General features: G+C 36.8%; 1 protein-coding gene across 1 annotated transcript; it reads left to right on the forward strand.

Moving 5' to 3' along the window:
• The first annotated feature begins 4,164 nt into the window (after positions 1 to 4,164).
• LOC145066205 (laccase-2-like) lies at positions 4,165 to 6,554 on the forward strand. Its single transcript, XM_079013415.1, has 6 exons — positions 4,165 to 4,296; positions 4,378 to 4,529; positions 4,610 to 4,854; positions 4,944 to 5,072; positions 5,198 to 6,163; positions 6,254 to 6,554. Exons 1-6 carry the CDS (start codon positions 4,165 to 4,167, stop codon positions 6,382 to 6,384), a joined length of 1,755 nt encoding a protein of 584 aa, XP_078869541.1. The 3' UTR covers positions 6,385 to 6,554.
• Positions 6,555 to 10,820: the final 4,266 nt, after the last annotated feature.

Genomic DNA, 10,820 nt, shown 5'->3' on the forward strand with positions numbered 1-10,820 from the left:
CCATTTCACTTCCTTTCTTCTCCTTCCATCATTCATATTTGTCTTAAATGGAAAGGATGCATTCTTATTTTTAGATTGCCATATTTGGTCCTTCAAGTTTCCTTGTTTTGGCTAAAACCTACCAATCTTTGATATTTATGATTTGGGATAATGACTTAAAAAGAGTAATATAATTTTTGATTTGTACACATTTGGTCACTGAGTTTTTCATGTTTACCCTTTCAACTTGTTAAACTATACACATTCAGTTCTTATGACCGGCTACTCCAGGTTATCCGGTAAAAATGACTTAATAGGGTAATATATTTCTCACTTTATATAGATTTAGTCCTTAATATTTTTGTATATATTTAGTCCTTAATATTTTTGTATACATTTAGTCCTTAATATATATTTTTTCAATATAGGTCATTTTTGTTTTTGTACTTATTCAGTACTTATGAATGATTTATTTAGGTTTTTTTTACAACATCTTACATGGGACAATCATTAATGAGGTGTTTGGGGCTTTTGATGTTTATATCCATCGCGACCTTGACTACTTGGTTGCTTAGGTAATGTGTTCTGAACGCCATAACTTCTTCATACGATCTCAGATTTTAACGATCTTTATATTCATACGGTTTTTATGAATGCATGTATAGATGTTTTTTTATAAAATTATATGTAAAAATATATTACATTTTAACGGGAGTAATATTAACGAAAGTTGTAGTAGACTAAAAAAACGAACACGTGGATATGAAGACCGTTAAAATCTGATATCATATGAAAAAGTTACGACGTTCAGAAAATAAGACCTAAACCTAACCACAAGACCTACACAACCAAACAGTCGAGATCGCGATGGACATAAGCATCAACAGCCCTAAACACCTCATCAACGATTGTCCCTTGTGAGAAAAACCTAAAGAAATCATTCATAAGTACTGAATTTTGAATTAAAAAAATATTAAGGACTAAATGTGTACAAACATATTAAGGACTAAATATGTACAAAATAAGAAATATATTACCCTATTAACTCATTTTTACCGGCTAACCTGGAGTAACCAGTCATAAAAACTAAATGCATACAGTTTAACAAATTGAAGGGGTAAATTTGGACGAAAAAAATAACTCAGTGACTAAATGTGTACAAATCGAAAAATATATTATCTTTTAAAGTCATTATCCCTATTGATTTTAACTTAAGTTTTGGCATAGTAAACACTTCTTCATCCATTATTTAACTTGTGTAGTCCTTTCCACTAACTAAGTCAACCCTTTGGTCAACTAACTTTGCTAGTTTGATACTTTTTTGATACTTTTGGCCCTTTAACCTTTATAATGTTATTACTTTCAGTTCTAAACTTCTCAACTTCATATCAACTAATGATATGATTATCTCTTGATGATTTAACTATAGAAATTATTTTTCATTTATTTACTTTATTAATTTAAAAACTCGGTCATAAATTTTAGAATGTTACATGATTCCTAAATTATTGCATTAACCTAACAAATGCAACGATACTTAAAAAAATGCAAAAAAAGAAAAAGAAAAGAAGGAATAATGACTTATTGGCGGTTGTAATTCATAACCCTCAATCACCACCAATGTCACAATTTCAATTTAATCCCAATATGTTTTCAGGAAATACCCCGAACAAACCTACAAGACTGATGAAACCGAAGAGACACGGGAGAAGGTGATGATGATTGATCATTTTTGTCATTTGAACCATTTTTGTTGAAGACTTTTATTTTTGTGTTGTATATCATTGTGGTATATATTTAGACTTTAAGTCTTGAATTTGAACTATATGTGTTTGTTATGTTTATTTAGTGATGGAATTATGTTGCTTATTGCTTGGATTTGTTTTAAAAACAGGTTTGATAATTACAGAATCTATGAAAAATATTAAAAAGAAAAAAAAATGCATGCTATATCGAAAACTATGGTGCTGTTTGGTTCGCAGAATGTTGCTGAAGAAATTGGAATTGGAATTGGAAAAGGAATCTGTCAGGAATTTGAATCCAATTCCATATGCTGTTTGGTTGGCAGGAAATGGAATTGGAATTAATTCCAGATTCTGTTTGGTTCGTAGGAAATGGAAACGGAATTCATGTAAAATAACATAATTACCCTTTTTGCATGTTTTGCTTAATTTTACATTGTTTTCTAAATTATATGGTAAGATACATTATGAAAAATATAAAAACGGTAAAATTTTGGCGGTGGTGGCAGTAGTGGTGAGGGCAGTGGCGGTGGTAGCGGCGACAGTGGTGGGTGGCGACGACGATGGTGGTGGCATTGATTGTGGTGACGAAAGTGGTGGTGATGGTGGCAGTGGCAGCTGGTGGCGACAACGACGACGGTGATGGTGATGGTGGCAGTGGCAGTGGCGGTCGGTGGTGGCCACGATGGTGGTAACGACGATGATGGTAGTGGTGGTGGCTTCGGAGGTAATGGCGGTGGGTGCTGGCGGCGACAGTGCTGGTGGGTGGTGGTGTCAGCGATGGTGGTGATCATGGCGGTGGTACTGGTGGTCGGCGGCGATGGCGGCGATGGTGGTAGTGGGTGGTGGTGGCGTCAGAGGTAGTGGCGGTGGGTGGTGGTCCTGGCGGTGGTGGTCCTGGCAGTGATGGTGGCGTCGGAGGTAGGGTGGTAGTGGCGGTGGCAATGGTAGTGGTGGCAGCGACGGTGATGGTGGGTGGTGGTGGCGGCGACGGTGGTGGTCATGGCGGTGGCGGTGGTGGCGGCGGCGGTAGTGGCGGTGGTGGTGGTCAATGATAGTGATGGTGGTGGTGGTGGTAGTGGTGGGTTTTTTTGATAAGTACAAATGATATTTTTGTAATCTGCCACTTTCCTTGATGAGAAGAAATGTTTTCCATCCAACTTTGGAATGAATTCACTTTCCACCATATGGTGGAAAGTTTATTTCATTTAGGAATCCTTTTCCCTCCATTAAGTCCAACAAAACGCATGAATTTGAGGGAATTAGAATCCTTTTCCCTAAAATTCCTTTCATTTCCTGCCAACTAAACGCACCCTATAGGTCTAAATTGTAAAAATGGTTTTGACCTATACCAACGACATGTCGTCGCTATAGCTCAAATTGTAAAAACAGTTACAAACTTGTGTCGATGACATATCATCCCTATTATAGAGTCAACATGTCCTTATCCCGACGACATGCCGTTGATATAGAGTTGACCTATGTCGGCGTCTTGTCGTCGGTACAAATGAGTAATAATTTTTTTTTCCGAATATAAGTTCCAACGGACGTTGAGTAGACGACATGTTGTCAGTATAGTGGGTACCAATCCCGACGACTTTTTCCACTTGTTGACGACTTGTCGTCAGTATATGTTTTTCCGACGACTTGTCGTTTGTATAGGGTTTCTAAAAGTCGTCGGTATAAAGGTCAATTCTTGTAGTGAAATGTGATGAAGGTTGATCTCAAGTGGCGACGACAGTAAGGGACAAGAGGAGGTTGTCAATGGCAACAATGGCGGTCAAGAATCGAGAAAAAAGATAAAATGATATTATATACGGTACCATATTAGAGTGTATTTTCAATAATGGGATCAAAATACATATACATATTACAAAAAGGAGTGGGCAGGCTAGCAATGATCCAACAACGTTGGACTAACCATAATACATTCGTACAAACTACAAAGAGTAATTTTTATTTATTTATTTTCTTTTTAACGGCTCAAAATGTCTTAAGTATATGAAAAAAGTACTGATGATATTTTGTAATAATCTTAGACTTTTATACATAATTAAATATATCTTTTTGAGTGTTGTTAGAAAAAACGGAACATAATGAGACATGTGTCAAGGTCTAACACATGCACACACTACGCTTACACTCCTGCGGGTTCATTTAAGATAATGTAGGAGTTCCTAAGAAGGGCTATCAGCCAAACATTGGGACATATATTTGGAGATGACAACATAAGACAAGCTAGTCAAAAGTACCTAAATTTGACCTCGACAACACTCCACATTCTTCAACCACCATACAGTAGGTGAACAAGTGCTTTTTTGGAAAAATGATGTGCAGTAGAAGCTTGTACCTAAACTACCCACACTTTTAATTTCTATGCCTATAAAAACCCTCTCTCAGTCTTTTCTGTCATATTTTCATTTCCCAGCAAAAAACAGAAGTCATGGGGGTGCCTTTTCATCCTTCATCTTTCTTGAGTTTCTTGCTCTTTATTATATGCATTCTTTACATGTATCCTGGAGTAATAGCAGCAAAAACTGGTGGCAATAGCATTACTAGGCACTATACGTTTAATGTTAGCAACTTTTATAACATTCTATGTTTGATTTGATGCATATAACATACATGTACAACACACTTTTTTATTTTATTTTAGATACAAATGCGAAATATTACTCGATTGTGCGAGACAAAGAGTGTAATAACTGTGAACGGGAAATTCCCGGGGCCTCGGATTATTGCTAGGGAAGGGGATCGTGTGGTCATAAAAGTGGTCAATCATGTTCCAAACAATATCACAATACATTGGTATATATGCATTCTTGTATATATTGTTTCCAATTTGTTTATTATTGGAGTTGCCTTAATTTTGTCTGTGTTTCGGGTAGGCATGGAGTTCGGCAACTTCAAAGTGGATGGGCTGATGGGCCGGCATACATCACCCAATGCCCGATTCAAACGGGTCGATCATACGTTTACAACTTTACCATTACGGGCCAAATTGGAACATTATGGTATCATGCCCATGTTTCATGGATTAGGGCTACCTTATATGGCCCGATCATCATTCTCCCTAAACATAATGAATCGTACCCGTTTGTCAAACCATACAAGGAAGTCCCGATCATATTTGGTAAATTACTTACACAAAGTCTTTTGCTTTTGCAATATATTATATCCATTCAAAATTACCGATGTTTTGATGTTGTCTTCATATAATAGGAGAATGGTGGAAGGTTGATCCAGAAGCTGTGGTCAGTCAGGCGATTCAGACCGGAGCTGGTCCAAATAGTTCAGACGCTTATACTATTAACGGATTCCCGGGTCCAACAATAAATTGCTCATCAAAAGGTCTCTTATACTAGGCCAAAAGTTTCTATTTAATGTGAAATATTTAAAAGTAGTGTGTAACACATATCGTTTTCAAAAAATGAAGACTGACGAGTGAACTCACAATTTGTATATTGCTTATATAGAAATGTATAGGCTTAAAGTGAAGCCCAACAAGACATATCTTCTTCGATTGATCAATGCTGCACTCAACGACGAGCTTTTCTTCAAAATTGCAAATCATACATTTACAGTCGTTGTCACAGATGCAAGTTACGTGAAACCATTTAAAACAGATACAATATTCATCGCACCTGGGCAAACTACTGATGTTCTTTTAAAAACCAAAAGCCATAATTCCAACGATAAATTCTTGATGGCTGCTAGACCGTATTCAACGGCAGCCTCTGGGACGTTTGACAACACCACCGTCATCGGAGTTCTTGAATATGGAGGTAGTCAAATTACCCACGGCGACTCTTCCATTCAATCTCTTCCTCTTCCACAATTCCCGCCAATCAACGCCACCGCGTATGTTGCCAATTGGACAAACAGCCTGCGTAGTTTGGGTAGCTCCAGGTTTCCGGTGACTGTTCCGCAGACGATTCAACGGCGGTTTTTCTTTGCCCTCGGCCTGGGAACCAACCCATGCCCGGCAAACCAAACATGTCAAGGACCCAACGGCACAAAATTTGCAGCCAGCATAAACAACATATCCTTCGTGATGCCGACGACCGCATTTCTTCAGGCCCATTTCTTCCGACAATCAAAAGGGGTTTACACAACAGATTTCCCTACCACTCCTCTCAGTCAATTCAATTATACGGGCACCCCACCGAATAACACCATGGTGGTTAACGGCACCAAAGTGGTGGTTCTGCCATTCAACACCACTGTGGAGCTAGTGATGCAAGGAACCAGCACTCTCGGAGGAGAAAATCATCCTCTACATCTTCACGGATTCAACTTCTTCGTCGTCGGCCAAGGCTCCGGGAACTTCAACTCGACTACAGACCCATCCACTTTCAACCTCGTTGATCCCGTTGAAAGAAACACCGTCGGCGTGCCCTCCGGTGGATGGGTGGCAGTCCGGTTTCGAGCCGATAACCCAGGTGAATTCCAACACTAATTTATCGGCAAGTTGATACAAAAATATATACATCCGAAATAATAGATTTAACGACGATCTTTGTGTGTAACAGGAGTGTGGTTCATGCATTGTCATATCGAGATTCACTTGACGTGGGGATTGAGGATGGCATGGGTGGTTAACGACGGAAAGCATCCAAATCAGAAGCTGCCACCTCCGCCGGCCGATCTTCCAAAATGTTGAACTTGACGCCGACCAATTTTGGATTTTTTGATTGATATAATGTATGTATCACTTGGATGCCCAAGTATTGCTTCTTCGTGTACTTTCTTCTCTCTATCTCTTATTTTTGGGATCTTTCATTTTCCGTTTTAATTTATCAAAATTTCTTTTAATTTATATTTCACTTGCTTCCTATATGATACTTTGATTTATCTGAACTTTTTTTATTTTGAGGTAAATTAGATATGAATCTGTATAGGGAAATTTGTCATTTTGTGAGCTTAAAAAGCACATTTTTTTAAAATTTATTTTATCATTTATTCGAGATATGGCATTGAGCAAGTATGCAAGTGAGATAATCAAGATTGCGTACATAATGATTGGGTAAAAAATAGAGATGTCAAAAACCCTATGGAACCACTTTCCGTGAGAGTTCTTTTACAATGTTTTTTGGTTTGGGTTCAAGAGCGGGTGTGTTTTACCCCCATTTAGTTTTAAGGGGCAGGGACAGATCGAGGAATTCCATCCCAAATATCCTATAGAAGTCCCGAAATAATTTTCTATATTTAATTATTTTATTTATAAGAATATATTAAAGTTAATATATTAGTTGTTTCTATCAAATTTTGAGAAATGAAAGAAAGGTTATTAATTTTCTTATTGAATCCTACTGAATACAAAGAATATATAGATCAGTTAAAATATGCCTAGCTCACTAACATACACCTAACAACTTCTAACAATATCTATACTAACGGAAACTACTAATGAAAAAAAAAAAAAAAAAAAACCTACCGTTAATAAATAATCATTTACCCCCCCTCAAGATGGATTTGTAGTGGAGTGAAGAACCATCTTGGATATAAGTGGTAAGAGTTTCGATCGAGGTAATGGTTTAGTCAACAAGTCAACGAGCTGTGAATTTGTATGAATAGGCATGAGACGAATTGTTTTATCTAGCACCTTATCACGAATGAAATGACAATCGATCTCGATATGCTTTGTACGTTAGTGAAAAGTAAGATTGTTTGCTAGTTGGATGGCTGAATCATTATCACAGAAAATCAATGAAGATGATGTAATAAAACCAACATCATTGAGTAAATGTCGAAGCCAAACGAGTTCACAAGTGGTAGCAGCAATGGCGCGGTATGCTGCTTCAGTCGAAGAACGGGACACAATAGTTTGTTTCTTTGATTTCCACGATATTAAAGAATCACCAAGGAAAACACAGAAACCAGTCACAGATCGTCTTATATCAATACAACCAGCCCAATCTGAATCACTAAAAGCTCGTAATTGCATTGAAGATTTTGTGGAAAAGAGAAGACCTTGACCAGGATTTTATTTGATGAACCTTAACAAGTGATGAGCAGCTTGTAAATGTGGTTGTTTAGGATTTGTAACAAATTGACTTAATCAATTGAAATCGTTAGAAATGCCGGGCCGAGTTATAGTCAAATATAAAAGCCTCCCAATCAACCTTTGATATTGTGATGGATCAAAAACAGGAGGACCTTGAAAGTTTGAACTTTTGAGCTTAGGATCCATTGGATAAGAAACCGGTTTGGAAGCTAGAAATCTTGTATCATCAAGTAAATCCAAAGCATATTTCCTTTGAGAAATGAAAATGCAATTTTTGGATCTTGCAATTTCAAGTCCCAAAAATAGTTTTAGATTACCCAAATCTTTTAGCTTGAATTGTTGACTTAAACTTTGCTTAAGAGCATGAAGTCCTTCAACAGAAGCCCCTGTAATCACTATATCATCAACATATACAAGAAGGGAAACATAGGAAGAACCACTTCCTTTGAATTATAATGAATAGTCAGCTTTTGATTGAGTGAAACCTTGATTTAAAAGAAAAGTTGAAAATTTTGAATACCATTGACGAGACGCTTGTCGAAGGCCATATAATGATTGTTGTAGCTTACAAACCAAAGGGATGGAATGGTCATTTTTAGAAGAAACAAAGTAACCTTTAGGAATCTCCATGTAAGCATCCTCTTCCAAATCGCCATTTAAAAATGCGTTATTGACATCAAGTTGGATTGAAGTCCAAGATTGTTGAGCAGCTATGGCCTACATCATTTTCACTGTAACCAACTTTGCTACAGGAGAGTATGTGTCTAAAAAATCAATTCCTTCTAATTGATTAAAACCCTTGGCCACAAAGCGTGTTTTATATCTTTCGATGGTGTCATCCGCTTTCCTTTTGATTTTGAAGACCCACTTACATCCCAAAGGTTTTCTATTATGAGGAAGATGGAGAATTTTCCAAGTGTCATTAACTTCTACTCATTAAGCTCATCAGTAATAGCTTGTTTCCATTCAACACTTTTAATAGCTACAGAATAAGGACGTGGTTCAGTTTGTGTAGAAAGAGAAATGATATAGGCCTTATGAGCTGAAGAAAGCTTGTCATAAGAAAGAACATTAGAAAGTGGGTATTTGGATTTTTATGAGGTACTATGTCATTTTGTAATAACTGGCAATGGTAATCTTGAAGATAAGATGGCTTGTTACGAATTTTGATAGGTCTTTTATGCACAAGTGAAACAGGTGGAGTAAGTGGTGTACGAGTAGCCTCATTTTGAGTAGAAATAGAAGGAGAAACAAATTCAGATTCATCAACAACTGGGATGGTAAATGAATCAAAAAATTTATTTTGGGTATTGTAATCAGAATGGGTGAAGGGAAAAATATCTTCATGAAAATTGACATCTCTTGAAATAAACACTTGTTTAGTAACTAAATCAAGTAATTTGTACCCTTTTACCCCTATAGGATAACCAAGAAATAAGCATGTGGATGCTCTAGGATCAAACTTTGTTCTTGAAACTTTCAAAGTAGAAGCAAATGCAAGACATCCAAAAGACTGAAGACCTAAGTAATCAGGTTGTTGACCATATATTTTTTCATAAGGAGAAATATGGTTTAAAACTTTAGAAGGAGTTTTGTTTATCAAATAAGTGGCACAAGATACACATTCGGTCCAATAGTCAGAAGGTATCTTGGATTGAAAAAACAAAGGACGTGCCACATTTAATAAGTGTTGATGCTTTCTCTCAACCACATAATTATATTGTGGTGTTTGTACACAAGAAAATTGATGAATGACTCATTTTGTATTGAAAAAATCAACAAATTGCAATTCCTTTGCATTGTCAGATCTAAAAATCTTAATTTTTGTATCAAACTGATTTTCAACCATAGCAAAGAATTTTGGAATAATGGTTTGAACTTCTAACTTGTGTTTGATCAAGTATATCCATGTAAACCTTGAATGATCATCAACAATGGTTACAAAATATCTATGCCCTTGATAAGATTTTTGATGATAAGGACCCCATAGATCACAATGAATCAAATGAAAAGGTTTATCAACAAAGTTGTTATATGATACAAAAGCAGAACGTTTTTGTTTTGCTAAAGGACAAACCAAACATACATGTTTATCAACTCCTTTATTCAAAAACAACTCACGACTAAGCAACTTGAGTTTTTTATTTGATGGATGCCCAAATTGTTGATGCCACTGCTGCAATGAAATGGTGTCGATAGAAGCATTAATCAATTCATTATCCAACACATATAATCCTTCTTGAACACTACCCCTGCCAATCATCTTGCTGTTTCTCATTTGTTGGATTATTGCATTGTCATAATAAAGACCAACCATAATACTTCTATCTTGAGTCAAAGAAGTAACCGATATGAGATTTAATTCAAATTGTGGCATATATAAGACATCTTTCAAGATCAGATGTTCATTGAGTTGTATATTTCCCATGAGATTGACTTGAATAAGTACTTGATTCGACAATTTAACTCTTGTGTTAAAAACTTTTTGAGTTTTAACAAATAAGTTTTTGTAGCACCTGGTTCCTGGTATGTAATTTAAACTAAGTATTTTTGCATTTTTAGCTGGAACTCAGCGAGTTGTAGGCCCGACTCGCCGAGTAGGGTCGGGATATCGAGCATGTTTAAGTTGGCGACTCAACGAGTCCATATCCTGGACTCGGCAAGTCCGCCAGTCTGGAAGAAACCCTAATTTCAAAGGGTTGCACCCTATTTAAACATCGTTTTGTGCCTCATAACGGCCCCCATTGAGTCCAAAACACCCCCTCTCGAAGCCCTAACCCTTCTTTTAGTAATTTGAGTGCTTTTGGTGCAATTCCTTGAAGTTTTGGAGAGAAGAAGAAGGTAGATCAAGAGGAGAGGAAGAAGATCCAGAATCTTTGTGCCATTTCAGAGCTTCTAGAGGTATTAGACTCGAAACCCTCTCTGTTCCTTCATTATTATCTCATTAAGAGCTTAAGATACTCATTTTAAGGCCTCTTCTAGTCTTGATCTTTGAGTAATGAGCTTATAGTATTAAGGGACTTCAGATCTAGGCATGATTGGGCTCTAGGAGCTTGGATCTACTGCCTTTATGGAGCCATATTGCATGAAAG

This window comes from Lactuca serriola, chromosome 8 (assembly GCF_051521515.1).
Source record: "Lactuca serriola cultivar US96UC23 chromosome 8, Lser_US96UC23_V15, whole genome shotgun sequence".
In the NCBI taxonomy this organism is placed as follows: Eukaryota; Viridiplantae; Streptophyta; class Magnoliopsida; order Asterales; family Asteraceae; genus Lactuca; species Lactuca serriola.